Source organism: Macaca thibetana, chromosome 1, assembly GCF_024542745.1.
Source record: "Macaca thibetana thibetana isolate TM-01 chromosome 1, ASM2454274v1, whole genome shotgun sequence".
In the NCBI taxonomy this organism is placed as follows: Eukaryota; Metazoa; Chordata; class Mammalia; order Primates; family Cercopithecidae; genus Macaca; species Macaca thibetana.
In genome coordinates, this window is record NC_065578.1 from 93,825,373 (window position 1) to 93,847,543 (window position 22,171).

General features: G+C 39.4%; 2 protein-coding genes across 9 annotated transcripts in view; one reads left to right on the plus strand and one right to left on the minus strand.

Moving 5' to 3' along the window:
* The window catches only part of LOC126947599 (protein FAM136A-like), a 151,197-nt gene that overhangs the window by 77,422 nt on the left and 51,604 nt on the right, over nucleotides 1–22,171 (minus strand). The gene's annotated exons all lie outside the window — the stretch shown is intronic.
* ABCD3 (ATP binding cassette subfamily D member 3) overlaps nucleotides 1–22,171 on the plus strand; it is a 134,202-nt gene that overhangs the window by 51,045 nt on the left and 60,986 nt on the right. Inside the window, exons 2-3 of one of the 8 annotated variants that reach the window (XM_050778133.1) lie at nucleotides 9,215–9,366; nucleotides 13,596–15,576. The exons of 6 other annotated variants lie outside the window; for them this stretch is intronic. In XM_050778133.1, the coding sequence (XP_050634090.1) occupies nucleotides 15,503–15,576 (74 nt within the window). In that variant the 5' untranslated portion in view covers nucleotides 9,215–9,366; nucleotides 13,596–15,502. Of the gene's footprint in view, nucleotides 1–5,128; nucleotides 9,367–13,595; nucleotides 15,577–22,171 lie in introns of those variants that run through there. One more of the 8 variants, XM_050778122.1, reaches the window with a different exon arrangement.

The following is a 22,171-nucleotide window of genomic DNA, read 5'->3' on the forward strand; positions in this document are numbered from 1 at the left end:
GCTTTAGTGATCTTTGATAGCTTCCATGCTGTCTGTATTAAGAAGTTCTGGATTCCTCTTAGACATTTCCTGACCCAAATCTAGAATCAAATTTTTTTCATAAGAAGAGGTTGCTTCCTTTTGTTGGGAAGTGGTATTTCAAGATCACAACTGGAATTTAGGGATACTTATTGCTACTAGGTTGGCCATTGTTTCTAGGCTTTTCTTTTTTTTTTTTTTTTTTTTTTTTGAGACGGAGTCTTGCTCTGTCACCCAGCCTGGAGTGCAGTGGCCGGATCTCAGCTCACTGCAAGCTCCGCCTCCCGGGTTTACGCCGTTCTCCTGCCTCAGCCTCCCGAGTAGCTGGGACTACAGGCGCCCGCCACCTCGCTCGGCTAGTTTTTTTGTATTTTTTAGTAGAGACGGGGTTTCACCATGTTAGCCGGGATCGTCTCTCGATCTCCTGGCCTCGTGATCCGCCCGTCTCGGCCTCCCAAAGTGCTGGGATTACAGGCTTGAGCCACCGCGCCCGGCCGTTTCTAGGCTTTTCTTACGGACAGAGCCAGGATATGCATACTGACACTTCCAATCCATACACAAGGTTTCACGATTTTTAAAATTATCATCTTCTATTTACATCTGTATCTCCTTGTATCCCATACTGATAATCCTGATTCTCAAAGACATAGTTGATGGTCAGATTAGAGTATCATGGAAATATTCAGTTGCATTGTCCCACTTTACAAACTCAGTGTTCTCCAAATAGTAATACAAATATTTCTACTGTTAATATGATTAGTGAAAATAGTTAATTTTTTTTCACATATGCTCTTTACATTCTTCTTTATTTTTGGGTTGTACTGTGTCTGTGTTGTCAGAGCATATTGACACAGGCATGCTTCATTTTATTGTGCTTTACTTTTTTGTGCTTTGGAGGTAATGTGTTTTTTACAAATTGAAAGTTTGTGGCAACCCTGCATTGAGCAAGTCTATTGAAGCCATTTTTCCAACAGCATGTGCTCACTTCATATCTCTGTATCATATTATGGTAATTCTCGTGATATTTCGAACTTTTTTATTACCGTATCTGTTATGGTGATCTGTGATTGGGCATCTTTGTTGTTACTATTGTAATTGTTTTGTGGTGCCATGAAATTCAAAAGCTAGGTTTCTTGTGCCAGTTAGCCAAGTTGTGAATGCAAAGGAAAAGTTCTTGAAGGAAAACTGCTCCTTCAGTAAACACAAGAATGCTAAGAAACAGCCTTATTGCTGATAGGGAGAAAGTTTGAGTGGTCTGGATAGAAGATCAAACTAGCTGCAACATTCCCTTAAGCTAAAACCTAATCCAGAGCAAGACCCTAACTCTTTTCAGTTCTGTGAAGACTGAGAAAGGTGAGGAAGCTGTAGAAGAAAAGTTTGAGATTAGCAGAGGTTGGTTCATGAGGTTTAAGGAAAGCAGCCATCTCTGTAATATAAAATTGCAAGGTGAAACAGCAAGTACTGATGTAGAAGCTGCAACAAGTTATCCAGAAGATCTAGCTAAGATAATTGATAAAGGTGGGCTACACTAAACAACAGGTTTTCAGTGTAGACAAAACAGCTATCTATCAGAAGAAGATGCCACCTAGGACTTTCATAGCTAGAGAAGAGAAGTCAATGCCTTGCTTCAAAGAACAGTCTGACTCTTTTGTTAGGGGATAAAGCAGCAAGCAGTTTTAAGTTGAAGCCAATACTCATTTACCATAGTGAAGATCCTAGGGCCCTTAGGAATTCTAAATTTACTCTGCCCACATGTAAATGGAACAACAAAACCTGGATAGCAGCACATCTGTTTGCAGCATCGTTTATTGAATATTTTAATACCACTGTTGGGACCTACTGCTCTGAAAAAAGATTCCTTTCAAAATGTTACTGCTCATTGTCAGTGCACCTGGTCACCCAAGAGCTCTAGTGGAGATGTACAAGGAGATTAGTGTTGTTTTCATGACTGCTAATACAGCATCCTTTCTGTAGCCCATGGATTAAGGAGTAATTTTGACTTTCAAAGCCTATTATTTAAGAAATACATTTTGGAAGGCTGTAGTTTCCATAGATAGTTATCCCTGTGATGGATCTGGGTTAAATAAATAGAAAACCTTCTGGAAAGGATTCAGTATTCTAGGTGCCATTAAGAACATTTGTGATTCATAGAAGAAGGTCAAAATATCCACATTAATGGGATTGGGGTTCAGGATTTCAGTGGAGGAAGTAACTGATGTGATAGAAATAGCAAGAGAACTAGAAGTGGAATCTGAAGATACAACAGAATTGCTTCAATCTCATAATAAAACTTGAAAGGATGGCCGGGTGCGGTGGCTCACGCCTGTAATCCCAGCACTTTGGGAGGCCGAGGTGGGCAGATCATGAGGTCAGGAGATCGAAACGATCCTGGCCAACATGGTGAAGCCCCATCTCTACTAAAATACAGAAAATTAGCTGGGCGTGGTGGCGTGCGCCTGTAGTCCCAGCTACTCAGGAGGCTGAGACTGGGGAATCCCTTGAACCTGGGAGGTGGAGGTTGCAGTGAGCCGAGATCACACCATTGCACTGTAGCATGGCAACAGAGCAAGACTCTGTCTCAAAAAAAAAGCAAACTTGAAAGGATGAAGAGTTGCCTCTTGTTCATGAGCAAAGAAAGTGATTTCTTCAGATAGAATCTACTCTTGGTGAAGATGATGCGAACATTGTTAAATGACAACAAAGGATTTACAATATTACGTAAACTTGGTTGATGTGACAAGATTTGAGGGGATTGATTGACTCCAATTTCGAAAGTTCTGTTGTGTAAAATGCCATCAAACAGCATAGTATGGCACAGAGAACTCTTTGTGAAAGGAGGAGTCAGTCACTATGGCAAACATCAATGCTGTCTTATACGTTGCCACAGCCACCCTAGCCTTCAGCAACCACCGCCCTGTTCGTTCAGCAGCCGTTAACATGGAGGCAAGACCCTCAACCAGCAAAAGGATGAACATTTTTTAGCAATAAAGTATTTTAAAAACCAAGATATGTCCATTGATTGTTTTTTAGACATAATGCCATTGGATACTTGATAGACTACAGTATGGTGTAAACATAACTTTTATGTGCACTGGGAAACCAAAATGTACACGTGACCCACTTTATTGCCATAGTAGCTTTATTGCAGTGGTCTGGAACTGAATGCAGAGTGTCTCTGAGGGTACAGTACTATGTATTCTTTCCCTTTTAACTCTCATTTAGTCCTACTTCTGCAAGTAAATACATACTGAATGCTCACTACCTCTTGTTAGGTCACTGGCTTTATAGTCATTCTCCTTGTCCGGAGCTTGTTCTATAGTAAATTCCTCAGGAAGAGCTCCCCGAATTCTTTCATGTTGCAAACAGTTTGTCTGTGACCTTTGTACTTGAAGTTTTGTCTGGATGTAAAATCCTAGGTTCACGTTTTCTCTTCTTGAATATCTTAAATGTGTTACTCTATCGTTTTCTGACATTGAAGGTTGTTAACAAAGTCTGTAGCTAATCTCATTCATTTGCTTTCCCTTTTAAATGACTTGGTCTTTTGGGTATCCAAAGGATTTTTTTTTTCCCCCACATTTAAAAAAAATTCTAGGTTGGGCACAGTGGCTCATACCTGCAATCCCATCACTTTGGGAGGCTGAGGTGGGCAGATCAGTTGAAGTCAGGAGTTTGGGACCAGCCTGGCCAACATGGTGAAACCCTGTCTCTACTAAAAATACAAAAATTAGCCAGGTGTGGTGGCATGTGCACGTGATCTCAGCTGCTCAGGAGGCTGATACAGGAGAATGTGGGAGGCAGAGGTTGCAGTGAACTGATTGCACCACTGCACTCCAGCCTGGGCAACAGAGTGAGAACCCAGGAGGTGGAGCTTGCAGTGAGCTGAGGTTGTGCCACTGCACTCCAGTCTGGGCGACAGAGCGAGACTCGTCTCAAAAAAAAAAAAAAAAAAAAATTCTGTTTTGTTTGAATGTATGAAATTTTATATTTGTATATAATTTGTATATTTTCATGTTTTATCTGTTGTGTTTATTTGCTCTTGTATTTTTTATGGTTTCATATTCAATTTTGAAATTATTTTTCTTTCTAAATTTCTAATTATTTTGTTACTACATTTGTAAGTTTAAAAAATATTGTTTTATGCTGTGAGTGTGTGTCTAGCATTGGCTTCTTGTACTTCTTTTAGAGACAAGCTCTCACTGTGTTCTCCCGGTTGGAATGCAGTGGCTATTCACAGGGGCAATCATAGCTCCCTGCAGCCTTGAAGTCCTGGCCTCAAGTGATTCTCTAGCCTCAAGCCTCCCAAATAGCTGGGATTACAGGCACACACCACTGTGCCTGGCTAGCATTGCTTCTTAATTTCTTCTGGATTATTTTGATATCATAGTTTACAGTTTTTATATCTTGTAGGAATGTGTTTCTCACATGCTTTCATTGTCTGTAGGAATGTTATTTTTATTCTTGTATTTTTTCTTACAATGTTGTAAAAGATTTAACTTTGACACTATTCCATTGTTTGCTTTTCTTTTGTTGTCTGAAATTAGTTTTTTCAGCTTTTAGAAGAGCAAGTTTGAGTTAGGATAACTTTTCTAATTTATGCTCTACAGCACCCTCTTCCCTTGTTTTCATGAAGTGTTTGAAAATACTGTTTACTATCGGAGATCTCTAGGCTGTTTCTTTCTTTCACTTTGTTCCTGTGGTCTCACATTATGGTCTATTCCCTGCAGTTTCTCTTCACAGGAGGCTCTGTTCTGAAAGGGAGCTTTAACTGGTTAATGTTGAGTCTTCAAGGGTCCAGGCTGCTCCACCCCCAATAGACCTTACCTTGAACTCCTTGCGCTTGCTTATAGTGCTGTTTGTTGGACTGTGTGGAACACCTCCCAGTTTCAGCTGCTGCTCTCACATTGGTGCTTTAAGCTTTCCAGTGAGTTCTTGTAGTGATGTAGGGATCTTCCCCAGGTGCATAAGATACCCTATTACTTCACTCTGCTACCTTTCAGGTCTTGTAGCTGTTGGTAGGTTGTTACCTCCTATTCATATTTTGGAATTTGTAGAAATACTTTGTCGTCTAATTTTCTAGTTTTCTGTATGTATTGTCCATGGGTTTTGGGTTTCACTATCCTAGTTGCTCAGTCAGGTTTTTTTCTTGGGAGTTGGAGGATGGGTTCAGGGAACTTCAAAATAATCCCATTCATCTCAAATCACTAGAATGAAGATAGAATTTTAAATAAATGCCAGTAGGATAATTGGTTAGCCATTGGAAACGCGATAAAATGAGATCTGCATCTCATACCATATGTAAGGATAAATCCATTAAAGTATACAAGCGCCGAAGAAAAACATGGGTAGATTCCTCTGTAACCTGGGTGTAGGGAAAGCTTTTGTGTGACTCAAAAATCCAGGTGCAACAAAAGAAAATATTGACACATTTGACTATATAAAATTAAAAAGCTTCTGTGTGGTAAAAACCCACCATAACAAAAGACAAATGACAAACTTATAGAACATGTCTGTAATATATATCACAGATAAAGGGCTAATAAATATATAAATGATTCTTAAACATGTGATTACCTCACTTAAAATAAGAGAAATGCAAATTTAATCTATACTAAGATACTGTTTCACATATTACATTGGCAAAAACTTAAAATGTAACAATATACTTTATTGGTGGGGCTGTAAAGAAACTGGAACTCTCTTACAATCCTGGTGGTAATGCAGAGGTACAGCCTTTGTGGAGGGGAGTTTGACTATAGCTAACAAAACTGCGTATGCATTTGTGTATTGATTCAGCAGTCCCACTGAGGATACAGCTCTGAAAGTGTGCAAATACAGATGTGTGAGATTATTTATTGGAGCATTGCTTGTTGTTACAAACTATTGGAGACAACCTAAATGCCCATACATAAGAGGTGGTTGAGTAAACTATGGTACTTACACACAATGGAGTGTTATAGAGCTGTGAAGAAAAATAAAGATGTTTTCTACGGACTGATAGAAAGTGATTTCTAGGAAACATTAAGTGAAAAGTACAAAAGACTATGTATGCTATCTTTTATGTAAGAAAGAAGGGAAAATGAAATAAAGATGTGATTTGCTCATTTTGTACAAAAAGAAACAAGATGGATAAATAAGGAAATTATGAAACTGGTCACTTAGAGGGTATGAATAAGAACAAGGTCAAAAGGAAGGGGTGATTGAACAGGGTAAGAGGATATTTTTGGGATAATCAGAGAAATTGGAATAAGGTCTGATTGGTTTTAGTATTCTATCCATGTTAATTTCATGATTTTGATAATTGTACTGTAGTTATGTAAGAGAAAGTCTTTTTAGAATATAAACACTGAAGTATTTAGAAGTAACTTAATCTCAGATGGCTCAGGAAAAAATGCATGTGTGTGTATATATAGAGAAAAGAAGAATAAAGCAGATTTGGTAGAACATTAATTGGGAAATCTAGATGGAAGGCTTAGAGAATTCTGTGTATTATTCTAGCAGATTTTTGGTATGTTTGCGATCATATCAGAATTAAAAGTTTATTTTAAAAATACTGTGCAATTGCTATAAGCCATTTTCCCAGAATTCCCTCTGTAAGATGACTTATGTGGCTCTTCGGCCTTTTTTCTAAAGAACTTCCATATTCTTATGGAACACTATTTTCTAGTTGTTGTGGAGGCACCAATTTTATGAGTGTAGTGAATCTTATAAACAAGTTACGAAATATGCTTTAGTTATCAACTCTTGCATTGGTATTGTATATAATTTTTAAAATGGTCTTTACATTAAAAAAGGTTTACATGTATTTAGGAGGTCTAAGTGCAGATTTCTTATATGCATATATTACATAGTAGTGAAGTCTGGCCTTTTGGTGTACCCATCACCAGAATAGTGAACGTTTCTATCCAATAGGTAATTTTTCAACCCTCACCCCGCCATCCTCCCACCTTTTGTAATCTGCAGTGTTTGTTATTCCACTCTGTATGTCTATGTGTACACATCGTTAAGCTCCCACTTATAAGTGAGAACATTTGATATTTGACTTTCTTGAAGTTATTTCATGGGATAATGGCCTCCAGTTCTGTCCATATAAGATGGTATCTCATTGTGGTTTTAGTTTGCATTTCTCTGATGATTAGTGATGTTGAACATTTTTTCATGTTTTTGGCTCCTTGTATGTCTTCTTTTGAAAAATGTCTGTTCATGTTCTTTACTCACTGTTTAATAGGGTTACTTGTATTTTCTTGTTGAGCTGAGTTCCTTGTATATTCTGGATATTAGCCTTTTATTGGATGCATAGTTTGCAAATATTTTTTTGCCATTCTGTAGATTGTCTTTTGCTATGTAGCAGCTTTTTAGTTTAAGTCTCATTTGTCTGTTTTTGTTTTTGTTGTGCTTGGTTTTGAGACTTGGTTTTAAATTCTTTGCCTAGGCCAATGTCTAGAAGAGTTTTCTCTTGTTTTATAAACAAGTTATGAAATGTGCTTATCAGCTTCTGGTATTTGTGAAGTTTTAGGTCTTATGGTAAGGTCATTAATCCATCTTGCGTTAATTTTTGTATGTGGTGAGAGGTAGGGGTCCAGTTTCGTTCTTCTGCATATGGCTATCTAATTTTCCCAGCACTGTTTATTGAATGGGGTGTCCTTTCCCCAGTGCATATTTTTGTCGACTTTGTAGAAGATCAGTTGGTTGTAGGTATGTGGCTTTATTTCTGGGTTCTGTATTCTATTTGTATAGAAATTTGAGAATTAGCATGTTGGGATTTTGGTGGAGATTGCTTCTGATATATAGATCACTTTCTAATATTGGTTATATTGCCCTCTTTTTTTTGGATCAGTCTTGCCTTGAGCTTATAAAATGTGTTAATTTTTCCAAAAATCAAACTTTTAGTGTAGTTTTCTCTCTATACTACACTTCTTTCTTTCTTTTTATTTCATTATTTTTTGCTTCTATCTGTATTTTTATATTTTTCGGCTGGGCGCGGAGGCTCACACCTGTAATCCCAGCACTTTGGGAGGCCAAGGCGGGCAGACCGTGAGCTCAAGAAATCAAAACTATTCTGGCCAACGTGGTGAAACCTTGTCTCTACTAAAAATACAAAAATTAGCTGGGCGTGGTGGTGCGCACCTGTAGTCTGAGCTACTTGGGAGGCTGAGGCAGGAGAATTGCTTGAACCTGGGAGGCGGAGGTTGCAGTGAGCCAAGATCATGCCACTGTGCTCCAGCCTGGGTGGCAGAGTGAGACTCCATCTCAAAAAAAAAAAAAGAAAAAAAAAAGGAGTCCACTATGTTACCCAGACTGGTCTCAAACTACTGGACTCAAGCAGTTCTCCTGCCTTGGCCTTCTAAAGTGCTGTGATTACAGGTGTAAGCCACTGCACCTGACCATTTTCATTTATTTTAAATTATTTTAGACACTGGATAACATGCTGAACCTTCTTTTTTAATATATGCATTTAAGGTTATAAAGTTCTTTGTGAACACTGCTTTAGTTGGAGTCTGCAGGTTTTTCGTTATATAAACCTTTAAATTTGGTAAGTCTGTTGTTACATATATTATTCATTTCTAAATATTTTCTGATTTCTTTGACCCAGGACTTTTTACCACCCCAAAGTTCAGTGTTCTCAACGATTATCTTTTACCTTCAATTCTGTGGGTGGCTGGGCAGTTCCTCTGCTGGTTTTGTCTAGGTTCACTTGTAAGACTATTGATTTCTTTTTTCCATTATTTCATTTTTTGTTGGGAACAGGCCCCCAAATCTGGCCATAAACCGGTCCCAAAACTGGCCATAAACAAAATCTCTGCAGTACTATGACATGTTCGTGATGGCCATGATGCCCATGTTGAAGGTTGTGGGTTTACCGGAATGAGGGCAAGGAATACCTGGCCCACCCAGGGCAGAAAACTGCTTAAGGCATTCTTAAACCCCAAACAATAGCATGAGCCATCTGTGCCTTAAGGACATGTTCCTGCTGCAGATAACTAGCCAGACCCATCCCTTTTTTTGGCCCATCCCTTTATTTCCTGTAAAAAATGCTTTTAGTTAATCTATAATCTATAGAAACAATGCTTATCACTGGCTTGCTGTCAATAAATGTGTGAGTAAATCTCTTATTGGGGCTCAGCTCTGAAGGCTGTGAGACCCCTGATTTCCCACTCCACACCCTATATTTCTCTGTGTGTGTCTTTAATTCCTCTAGTGCTGCTGGGTTTGGGTCTCCACGACTGAGCTGATCTCGGCAAGTGGCGCCCATACATGGGGCTCGAACCCAGGTTGAAGGGTCACTGAGCAACAGTTAGAGAACGTGGAACTAAGCTGGAGGACATCCGAGTACTCTTAAGCAATCCCGTGGTAAGAATGGGAGCTCAGAAGCATCAGGGTAACATTGGGACAAGTGTGGGCTCTGGTTTGTTCCACCTTGGAACCTTTTCACACTGATGAGGAGGAGGAAGGAGAGTATAACGAAGTAACAGAGCAGGTCTGTTTGCCAGCTAAAGCTAAAGCGGCAAAGGAGGAAGAGGTTCATTCCTACCTTTCTGCACCCCCTCCTTATTTTGAAGAAAAAGAGTGGCCTTACCCTCCAGATCTTTCTTTTCCAGAGGACACTGTGCGAAAAGTAGTTGCCCCAGTGACTGTTCGAGCAGCGCCTCGAGCCGACTGCTCTCGGTTCCATTCAGGCAGGAATTCAGCAAGCTAGAGGAGAGGGTGATTTAGAGGCTTGGCAGTTGCCTGTTAGAATACACGCCTCAGATCAACAGGGAAATATTCTAGCTACATTTGAGCTTTTTCCTTTTAAATTACTCAAAGAATTTAAACAAGCTAGTAATCTATATGGACCAGGTTCTCCTTTTGTAATGGGACTGTTAAAGAATGTTGCTGTTTCCAGTTGGATGATTCCTACTGACTGGGACGCTCTTACTCGAGCTTGTCTAACTCCTGCTCATTTATTACAATTTAAAACTTGGTGGGCAAATGAAGCTTCCATTCAGGCTGCTCGCAACACCCAGGCCCAACCTCAAATTAATATAACTGTAGACCAACTTCTGGGGGTCGGCGGCTGGTCTGGTTTAGATGCACAAGTGGTTATGCAGAATGATGCCATAGAGCAGCTTATTGGGAAAAAAATCACTTCAGGTGGAGAACAATACCCTTTAGTGCTGTAAAACAGAGACCAAAAGAACCATACATGGATTTTATAGCTCGGTTACAGGAGTCTCAAAAAGGTGATTGCAGATTCAGCTGCTCAGGATATAGTGTTGTGATTTTTAGCTTTCGGCAATGCTAATCCCGAGTGCCAGTCTGCTCTGCGACCTATTAGAGGGAAATCACATTTAGTTGATTATATCAAGGCCTGTGACGGTATTGGAGGTAATCTGCATAAGGCTACTCTGCTAGCCCGGGAAATGGCAGGACTGAGAGTGGGTAAAGGAAATACTCTGTTTCCTGGAGCTTGTTTTAACTGTGGGAAGCATGGTCAGACTAAAAAAGAATGTAGAAAAAACCAGCGAGTCAGGCCACCAGATAGGGGAGAAAAGAAAATTGCTAAGCCTGAAATATGTACAAAATGTAAAAAAGGAAAACATTGGGCTAATCAGTGTCACTCTAAGTTTGATAAAGATGGGAACACGATTTTGGGAAATGCCATGAGGGCCCGTCGCGGGCCCCATTCCAAATGGGGGCATTTCTGGCTCAACCATTCCCTCACCCTTGTACAATGTCTGTCCCTTGCCACAGCCGGTAGTGCCGCAGTAGATTTATGCTGCACAAAAGCTGTGAGCCTTCTGCCTCGGGAACCCCCGCAAAAGGTCCCAACAGGAGTCTGTGGACCCTTGTCAGCATGGACGATAGGATTACTTCTAGGAAGGTCTAGTTTAAATTTAAAAGGAGTACAAATACATACAGGAGTCATTGATTCAGATTACAATGGGGAAATTCAAATTGTTATATCTACTTCTGTTTCCTGGAAAGCAGAGCCAGGAGAACGTGTAGCACAGCTCCTGATTGTGCCATATGTGGAAATGGGGACAAGTGAAATTAAACGAACAGGAGGATTTGGAAGCACAAATAAACAAGGCAAAGCAGCTTATTGAGTGAAACAATTACTAATAAATGTCCTACCTGTGAAATAGCTATTCAGGGAAAGAAATTTAAAGGTTTGGTAGGTATAGGAGCAGACATTTCAATCATTTCTCTACAGCACTGGCCGTCTGTGTGGCCAATTCAGCCCGCTCAATTTAACATAGTTGGAGTTGGTGAAGCCCTTGGAGTATATCAAAGTAGTGATATTTTGCATTGTGAAGGGCCCGATGGACAACCTGGGACTATTCAACCAATTATAACTTCTGTACCTGTAAATCTATGGGGAAGAGATTTATTACAACAATGGGGAGCACAAGTTCTAATTCCAGAGCAGTTATACAGCCCTCACAGTCAATGTCTGATGGATGAAATCAAGTATGTCCCTGGTATGGGACTAGGAAAAATTTGCAAGATTTGAAGGAACCTCTTTAAGTGGAAAGACAAAGTTCCTATGAAGGTTTAGGATATCATTTTTGATGGCAGCCATTGTTAAGTCTCCAGAATGTATACCTTTAAAATGGTTAATAGATAAGCCAATTTGGATAGAACAATGGCAACTAAGTCAAAAGAAACTGGAAGCTTTAGAGGACTTCATTAATGAACAGTTAGAAAAAGGACACATAACTCCAACATTTTCCCCTTGGAATTCTCCAGTTTTCATAATTAAGGAAAAAAATCAGGTAAATGGAGAATGTTGACTGATTTAAGAGCCATTAATTCAGTTATATAACCTAGGGGAGCATTGCAGCCAGGATTGCCTTCTCCTGCTATGATTCCAAAAAATTGAGCTTTAATAGTCATAGATTTAAAAGACTGTTTCTTTACTCTCCCCTTAGCTGAGCAGGACTGTGAACGGTTTGCATTTACAATTCCTGCAATAAACAACCTGCAGCCTGCTAAGCGTTTTCGTTGGAAAGTGTTGCCACAAGACATGTTAAACAGTCCAACAATTTGCCAGACTTATGTAGGGCAAGCAATTGAACCTACTGGTAAAAAATTTTCACAGTGTGACAGTCATTATATGGACAATATACTTTGTGCCGCCCCTACTTGAGAAGTATTACTCCAATGTTATGATCACTTGCAAAATTCAGTTTCTGGCGCTGGTTTCATTATGCTCCTGACAAAATTCAGACTACTACTCCTTACTCCTACTTGGGAACCTTAGTAAATGACATTGCCATTGTGCCACAGAAAGTAGCCATATGTAGGGATCAATTGAAAACATTAAATGACTTGCAAAAATTACTAGGGGACGTTAATTGGATACGACCTGCTCTAGGCATTCCTACCTATGCCGTGAGTAATCTATTTTCTATCCTTAGAGGAGATCCTAGTCTCACTAGCCCTCGGCAATTAACAAAAGAGGCTGAGGCAGAGCTGCAGCTAATCGAAAAGCAAGTCCATAAAACTCAAATAAATAGAATAGATCCAGAGAAGACTCTAGATTTGCTAGTATTTCCAACTCAGCATTCACCTACTGGTGTTACTGTCCAAGAGCAGGACTTAGTAGAGTGGCTTTTTCTTCCACATGCTAATTCATGGACTCGAACTCCTTATTTGGATCAAATCACTACTATGATAGGAAATGGGAGAACTTGGATTGTTAAATTACATGGATATGATCCTGGAAAAATTATCATCCCTCTCACGAAGGCACAAATACAGCAAGCTTTTATAAATAGTCTTACTTGGCAAACCCATTTAGCTGACTGTGTGTGTATTCTTGATGATCATTTTCCTAAAATGAAACCATTTCAATTTTTGAAATGAACTAATTGGATCCTCCCCAGAATAACTAAATTTAAACCAATTGAAGGTGCTGAGAATGTTTTTACAGATGGGTCTAGTAATGGTAAAGCTTCTTATTCTGGATCAAAAGGCAAAGTTTTCCAGATGCCTTATACTTCAGCTCAGAAAGCGGAGCTTATAGCTGTAATTGAGATATTGACTGCTTTTAATATGCCTATTAATGGGATTTTTGATTCTTCATATGTGGTTCATTCCACACCATTAATTGAAAATGCTCAGTTACGATTTTTTCTGCCCATGTTAAACGTCACCTTTTGCAGTGTTTTGCGGTGATGGGCATTCCAGCTTCTATTAAAACAGATAATGCACCAGGCTATACTAGCCAAGCTCTAGCTACATTTTTCTCTATATGGAATATTAAACACATCACTGGTATCCCATATAATTCTCAAGGACAAGCCATAGTGAAAAGAATGAATCTCTCCCAGAAACAGCAGTTGCAAAAGCAGAGGAGGCGGTAAACAGGGACTGTGGGACAACCCATATAAAATTGAATCTAGCATTATTAACTTTAAATTTTTTTAGTCTGCCTAAAGGCTAGGTGCTATGAGCAGCTGAACAGCAGCTGCAGAAATCAACTGCAAAGACAGAAGCAGAACAACTGGTTTGGTGGAGAGATCTGATAACAAAAAGTTGGGAAATAGGTAAAATAATAACTTGGGGTAGAGGTTATGCTTGTGTTTCTCCAGGACCGAATGAACAGCCAATTCAGATACCATCAAGACACTTGAAACCTTATCATGAGCCAGATGCTGAGGAAGAGGTTCCGGGAGGATCCCAAGGACCCCCCAGTTGCAGCCATGTTGAGACTGATGCTGAGGAGGACCCCAACTGTCATGAGCAGCACCCGTCAAACATGGCCATCTACTTGGGGACAGATCAAGAAGCTGTCACAGATGGCAGAAGAAAACCTGAGGAAAGCAGGACAACCAGTCACAATGAGTTATTTAATGGTAGCTATGATAGTGGTGATCACCATTGCTGTGAGTATTCCTTCAACAAGGGCTGACACAGAGAACAATTATACTTATTGGGCATATTTATCAATCTTGGCTGGCAGTAATGCCAGGAGGTAATCGCTCTATGGCACAGTTACACATACTTTCTGATCTCAGTATTTACCATAATGAATCTGCTCCTATAATTGAGGCATACCACCCTCAAAAACCTATTTGTGAACAAAATTGAACCTGGCCAGAAAAAATGAACGTACTTGTTTAGGAAGATTGCATTGCAGAACAGGCAGAGGTGCTGTGCAGTGATTCCTATGGAATCATTATTGATTGGTCCCCTAAGGGGATGTTTAGCTTAAATTGCACCTCTCAGTCTGTGTGCCACAGCCACACTATGTTCAGCTGGTCTGAACAAAACGGTCAGATGGTAGAAATTGTAAGAAGTACGGCAAGGGTTCCTATTATCTGGAAACATGGCAGTATAGTGGCACCTCAACCTCAAATGATATGGCCCACTGTAGGAGCTAAACATAAGGATTTGTGGAAACTATTAATGGCTCTGAATAAGATGAAAATTTGGCAAGGAATAAAAAAGCATCTAGAAGGACACTCTACAAACTTGTCTTTGGATATTGCAAAATTAAAAGAACAAATATTTAAAGCATCCCAGGCACACCTGACCTTAATGCTAGGAACTGGAGTGCTTGAAGGAGCTGCAGGCAGATTAGCAGCTAGTAACCCATTAAAATGGATAAAAACACTTGGAAGCTCTGTGATTTCAACCATGACTGTGCTTTTAATCTGTGTTGTTTGTCTTTGTATAGTCTGCAGATGCTGATCTGGACTCCTGCAAGGAGTAGCTCACCATGACAAAGCTGCCTTTGCTTTTATCACTTTGCAAAACAAATAAGGGGGACATGTTGGGAACAGCCTCCTCCCCCCGCCCCTGCCGATATCTGGCCATAAACTGGCCCCAAAACTGGCCATAAACAAAATCTCTGCAGCACTGTAACATGTTCGTGATGGCCATGATGCCCATGCTGAAGGTTGTGGGTTTACCAGAATGAGGGCAAGGAACACCTGGCCCACCCAGGGCGGAAAACCGCTTAAGGCATTCTTAAACCACAAACAATAGCATGAGCAATCTGTGCCTTAAGAACATGCTCCTGCTGCAGATAACTAGCCAGAGCCCATCTCTTTGTTTTGGCCCGTCCCTTTATTTCCTGTAAGAAATGCTTTTAGTTAATTTATAATCTGTGGAAAAATGCTTATCACTGGCTTGCTGTCAATAAATATGTGGGTAAATCTCTGTTTGGGGCTGTCAGCTCTGAAGGCTGTGAGACCCCTGATTTCCCATTCCACACTCTGTATTTCTGTGTGTGTGTCTTTAATTCCTCTAGCGCCACTGGGTTAGGGTCTCCACGACTGAGCTAATCTCAGCAATTTTTACCCCTTCTAGTAGTTTCCTATTAGTTGTTCTCTCTCTTTTTTCTTTTACAACTTACCCTAGAATTTTTAACATGGGTTTCACTTTTTTTCAAGTCTGAACATTAATCAGTAATACTTTTTTTTTTTCTTCTTCTTTTTTTAAATTATACTTTAAGTTTTAGGGTACATGTGCATAACGTGCAGGTTTGTTACATATGTATACTTGTGCCATGTTGGTGTGCTGCACCCATCAACTCGTCAGCACCCATCAACTCGTCATTTACATCAGGTATAACTCCCAATGCAATCCCTCCCCCCTCCCACCTCCCCATGATAGGCCCTGGTGTGTGATGTTCCCCTTCCCGAGTCCAAGTGATCTCATTGTTCAGTTCCCACCTATGAGTGAGAACATGTGGTGTTTGGTTTTCAGTTCTTGCGATAGTTTGCTGAGAATGATGGTTTCCAGCTACATCCATGTCCCTACAAAGACACAAACTCATCCTTTTTTATGGCTGCATAGTATTCCATGGTGTATATGTGCCACATTTTCTTAATCCAGTCTGTCACTGATGGACATTTGGGTTGATTCCAAGTCTTTGCTATTGTGAATAGTGCCGCAATAAACATACGTGTGCATGTGTCTTTATAGCAGCATAATTTATAATCCTTTGGGTATATACCCAGTAATGGGATGGCTGGGTCATATGGTACTTCTGGTTCTAGATCCTTGAGGAATCGCCATACTGTTTTCCATAATGGTTGAACTAGTTTACAATCTCACCAACTGTGTAAAAGTGTTCCTATTTCTCCACATCCTCTCCAGCACCTGTTGTTTCCTGACTTTTTAATGATTGCCATTCTAACTGGTGTGAGATGGTATCTCATTGTGGTTTTGATTTGCATTTCTCTGATGGCCAGTGATGATCAGCATTTTTTCATGTGTCTGTTGGCTGTATGAATGTCCTCTTTTGAGAAATGTCTATTCATATCCTTTGCCCACTTTTTGATGGGGTTGTTTGTTTTTTTCTTGTAAATTTGTTTGAGTTCTTTGTAGGTTCTGGATATTAGCCCTTTGATGAATAGATTGCAAAAATTTTCTCCCATTCTGTAGGTTGCCTGTTCACTCTGATGGTAGTTTCTTTTGCTGTGCAGAAGCTCTTTAATTTAATTAGATCCCATTTGTCAATTTTGGCTTTTGTTGCCGTTGCTTTTGGTGTTTTAGACATGAAGTCCTTGCCCATGCCTATGTCCTGAATGATATTACCTAGGTTTTCTTCTAGGATTTCTATGGTATTAGGTCTAATTAAGTCTCTAATCCATCTTGAATTAATTTTCGTATAAGGAGTAAGGAAAGGATCCAGTTTCAGCTTTCTACTTATGGCTAGCCAATTATCCCAGCACCATTTATTAAATAGGGAATCCTTTCCCCATTTCTTGTTTTTCTCAGGTTTATCAAAGATCAGATGGCTGTAGATGTGTGGTATTATTTCTGAGGACTCTGTTCTGTTCCATTGGTCTATATCTCTGTTTTGGTACCAGTACCATGCTATTTTGGTTACTGTAGCCTTGTAGTATAGTTTGAAGTCAGGTAGTGTGATGCCTCCAGCTTTGTTCTTTTGACTTAGGATTGTCTTGGAGATGTGGGCTCTTTTTTGGTTCCATATGAACTTTAAAGCAGTTTTTTCCAATTCTGTGAAGAAACTCATTGGTAGCTTGATGGGGATGTCATTGAATCTATAAATTACCTTGGGTAGTATGGCCATTTTCACGATATTGATTCTTCCTATCCATGAGCATGGTATGTTCTTCCATTTGTTTATGTCCTCTTTTATTTCACTGAGCAGTGGTTTGTAGTTCTCCTTGAAGAGGTCCTTTACATCCCTTGTAAGTTGGATTCCTAGGTATTTTATTCTCTTTGTAGCAATTGTGAATGGAAGTTCATTCCTGATTTGGCTCTCTGTTTGTCTGTTACTGGTGTATAAGAATGCTTGTGATTTTTGCACATTAATTTTGTATCCTGAGACTTTGCTGAAGTTGCTTATCAGCTTAAGGAGATTTTGGGCTGAGACAATGGGGTTTTCTAAATATACAATCATGTCATCTGCAAACAGGGACAATTTGACTTCTTCTTTTCCTAACTGAATACCCTTGATTTCTTTCTCTTGCTTGATTGCCCTAGCCAGAACTTCCAACACTATGTTGAATAGGAGTGGTGAGAGAAGGCATCCCTGTCTTGTGCCAGTTTTCAGAGGGAATGCTTCCAGTTTTTGCCCATTCAGTATGATATTGGCTGTGGGTTTGTCATAAATAGCTCTTATGATTTTGAGATACATTCCATCAATACCGAATTTATTGAGAGTTTTTAGCATGAAGGGCTGTTGAATTTTGTCAAAGGCCTTTTCAGCATCTATTGAGATACTCATGTGGTTTTTGTCTTTGGTTCTGTTTATATGCTGGATTATGTTTATTGATTTGCGTATGTTGAACCAGCCTTGCATCCCAGGGATGAAGCCAACTTGATCATGGTGGATAAGCTTTTTGATATGCTGCTGGATGCGGTTTGCCAGTATTTTATTGAGGATTTTTGCATCGATGTTCATCAGGGATATTGGTCTAAAATTCTCTTTTTTTGTTGTGTGTCTGCCAGGCTTTGGTATCAGGATGATGTTGGCCTCATAAAATGAGTTAGGGAGGATTCCCTCTTTTTCTGTTGATTGGAATAGTTTCAGAAGGAATGGTACCAGCTCCTCCTTGTACCTCTGGTAGAATTCAGCTGTGAATCCGTCTGGTCCTGGACTTTTTTTGGTTGATAGGCTATTAATTATTGCCTCAATGTCAGAGCCTGCTATTGGTCTATTCAGGGATTCAGCTTCTTCCTGGTTTAGTCTTGGGAGAGTGTAAGTGTCCAGGAAATTATCCATTTCTTCTAGATTTTCTAGTTTATTTGCGTAGAGGTGTTTATAGTATTCTCTGATGGTAGTTTGTATTTCTGTGAGGTCGGTGGTGATATCCCCTTTATCATTTTTTATTGTGTCTATTTGATTCTTCTCTCTTTTCTTCTTTATTAGTCTTGCTAGCGGTCTATCAATTTTGTTGATCTTTTCAAAAAACCAACTCCTGGATTCATTGATTTTTTGGAGGGTTTTTTGTGTCTCTATCTCCTTCAGTTCTGCTGTGATCTTAGTTATTTCTTGCCTTCTGCTAGCTTTTGAATGTGTTTGCTCTTGCTTCTCTAGTTCTTTTAATTGTGATGTTAGAGTGTCAATTTTAGATCTTTCCTGCTTTCTCTTGTGGGCATTTAGTGCTATAAATTTCCCTCTACACACTGCTTTAAATGTGTCCCAGAGATTCTGGTATGTTGTATCTTTGTTCTCATTGGGTTCAAAGAACATCTTTATTTCTGCCTTCATTTCGTTGTGTTCCCAGTAGTCATTCAGGAGCAGGTTATTCAGTTTCCATGTAGTTGAGCGGTTTTGATTGAGTTTCTTAGTCCTGAGTTCTAGTTTGATTGCACTGTGGTCTGAGAGACTGTTTGTTATAATTTCTGTTCTTGTACATTTGCTGAGGAGTGCTTTACTTCCAATTATGTGGTCAATTTTGGAATAAGTGTGATGTGCTGCTGAGAAGAATGTATATTCTGTTGATTTGGGGTGGAGAGTTCTGTAGATGTCTATTAGGTCTGCTTGCTGCAGAGATGAGTTCAATTCCTGGATATCCTTGTTAACTTTCTATCTCGTTGATCTGTCTAATGTTGACAGTGGGGTGTTGAAGTCTCCTATTATTATTGTATGGGAGTCTAAGTCTCTTTGTAAGTGTCTAAGGACTTGCTTTATGAATCTGGGTGCTCCTGTATTGGGTGCATATATATTTAGGATAGTTAGCTCTTCCTGTTGAATTGATCCCTTTACCATTATGTAATGGCCTTCTTTGTCTCTTTTGATCTTTGATGGTTTAAAGTCTGTTTTATCAGAGACTAGTATTGCAACCCCTGCTTTTTTTTGTTCTCCATTTGCTTGGTAGATCTTCCTCCATCCCTTTATTTTGAGCCTATGTGTGTCTCTGCATGTGAGATGGGTCTTCTGAATACAGCAGACTGATGGGTCTTGACTCTTTATCCAGTTTGCCAGTCTGTGTCTTTTAATTGGAGCATTTAGTCCATTTACATTTAAGGTTAATATTGTTATGTGTGAACTTGATCCTGCCATTATGATATTAACTGGTTATTTTGCTCGTTAGTTGATGCAGTTTCTTCCTAGCCTCGATGGTCTTTACATTTTGGCATGTTTTTGCAATGGCTGGTACCGGTTGTTCCTTTCCATGTTTAGTGCTTCCTTCAGGGTCTCTTGTAAGGCAGGCCTAGTGGTGACAAAATCTCTAAGCATTTGCTTATCTGTAAAGGATTTTATTTCTCCTTCACTTATGAAACTTAGTTTGGCTGGATATGAAATTCTGGGTTTAAAATTCTTTTCTTTAAGAATGTTGAATATTGGCCCCCACTCTCTTCTGGCTTGTAGAGTTTCTGCTGAGAGATCCACTGTTAGTCTGATGGGCTTCCCTTTGTGGGTAACCCGACCTTTCTCTCTGGCTGCCCTTAAGATTTTTTCCTTCATTTCAACTTTGGTGAATCTGGCAATTATGTGTCTTGGAGTTGCTCTTCTCGAGGAGTATCTTTGTGGCGTTCTCTGTATTTCCTGGATTTGAATGTTGGCCTGGCCTACTAGGTTGGGGAAGTTCTCCTGGATGATATCCTGAAGAGTGTTTTCCAACTTGGTTCCATTTTCCCCCTCACTTTCAGGCACCCCAATCAGACGTAGATTTGGTCTTTTTACATAATCCCATACTTCTTGCAGGCTTTGTTCATTTCTTTTTCTTCTTTTTTCTTTTGGTTTCTCTTCTCGCTTCATTTCATTCATTTGATCCTCAATTGCTGATACTCTTTCTTCCAGTTGATCGAGTCGGTTACTGAAGCTTGTGCATTTGTCACGTATTTCTCGTGTCATGGTTTTCATCTCTGTCCGTTCGTTTATGGCCTTCTCTGCATTAATTATTCTGGTTATCAATTCTTCCACTCTTTTTTCAAGATTTTTAGTTTCTTTGCGCTGGGTACGTAATTCCTCCTTTAGCTCTGAGAAGTTTGATGGACTGAAGCCTTCTTCTCTCATCTCGTCAAAGTCATTCTCCGTCCAGCTTTGATCCGTTGCTGGCGATGAGCTGCGTTCCTCAGTTGATAATGCAGAAATCACCTGTCTTCTGTGTCGCTCGCGCTGGGAGCTCGAGACTGGAGCTGTTCGTATTCGGCCATCTTGCTCCGCCCCCCTAATCAGTAATACTTTATCATCCTCCCAGATAGTAAAAATGCTTTAGAACACTGCCTTCATTGACTTTTCTCCCAATTTATGTGCATTTGTTGTAGTGTAACTTTTTCTTAGCTGTGTGAAATCTCTTAAACCTATTGATTATATATTTAATTTCAATTGTATATTTTATTTTTTGAAATTCCATTTGGTTTTCTCAGATCAGTGTTACTTTTTGGTAGGTATCTTCTTGGTAGATATCTACTTCTTGGTACCTACTTCTTGGTAGTTACCTTAAAATTTTTTCTGTGTGTATTTACAAAAATACAGTCTACGTTGTTTTTTAGGATGAGTCTGGAAATGCCAACTGAAATTTTGGGTTTGTTTTTGTTTTCTACAATTTCTGCTAGTCCTTGGTTATGGAGTCTAATTTCCTTAGTGCTTGGATTATTTTTTATTACGGTCTGGACATTTTATTTAAAATTACTTGTCAGAATAATTTTGAGGTTTGTAATAAACATACTTTCCTTTTAAGAGCAAAGTCTGCTTCTTTACCTAGGAGCATTGTCAGTCAGGGAACGACTTAAACCAAGTTTCTTGAGAACACAGTCTAAATTTTTTAGTATAGCATCTTAATAAACAAAAACAACACTCAATGTTTCAGATTTTATATTGGTTTCCCAAAGGATTTATAGCACTGTATTTCCAAATCATTGTCATGTTAATGTCTTGCAAATCAACATCTCTGCTCATGAACTTCAAATCTAAGCATTTTTAAAAATTGTCTTCTGAACATTTCCATATACTTAGCTTACTGGGATGTGAAATCAACATGTTTACAATGAATCCAATTACTGTTTCTCTGAATGCTTATTTTACTGTTATTTATTGTAGTCAGTGAAATCACTGTCCTCCAGTCATCCAGGGTGCAAACTGCGTTTGAGACTTGGAGAAAAATACTTTGCCTTTTGAGATACCAGTTTGGAGTTGATGGCTGCTAATACTTCCTCTGACTTTAAGTTTGTGGTCTTCTCTCTCTCTCATTTCCATATGCAGTTAGTTCCCAACTCTTATTTATTCCCTTTCTTGTCATTTCTAGTAATTTTCATGCTTCTTTCTTCCACTCTCATACCCACTGCCTTTGTTCAGGCATTCATCATCTCTGATCTTGGGATAATCCTTGGGTGCCTAATACATTCTAATCACTGAGGGCAAAAGTTAACAGGTAAATATTATTGTCCTCACCATTACAGATGAGGATACATCTTTCTTCAGTCACACAGCCGGTAAATGGTGTAATATTAATCACTAAGATTTTTTGAATCTTTATGCCAGGCTGTATTATAAGGACTTTACATGTTTTTGCTAATGGTGTTGTTACCTCCATTTTTCAAATGAGAGAACTAAGGTACAGAGAGATTACATAATTTGCCAAAAGTCACACAGCTAGCACACAGTCAAATTGGGATTCTAGTCCAGGAACTCTCTCTAGGAGGTATACTTTGAACTATTACCAGGATTTGAAGAGATTTCGTCTCTTTCTGAAACGTGTACGTTCTTTGTATATCATACTAGAAAAGACTGTTTTCC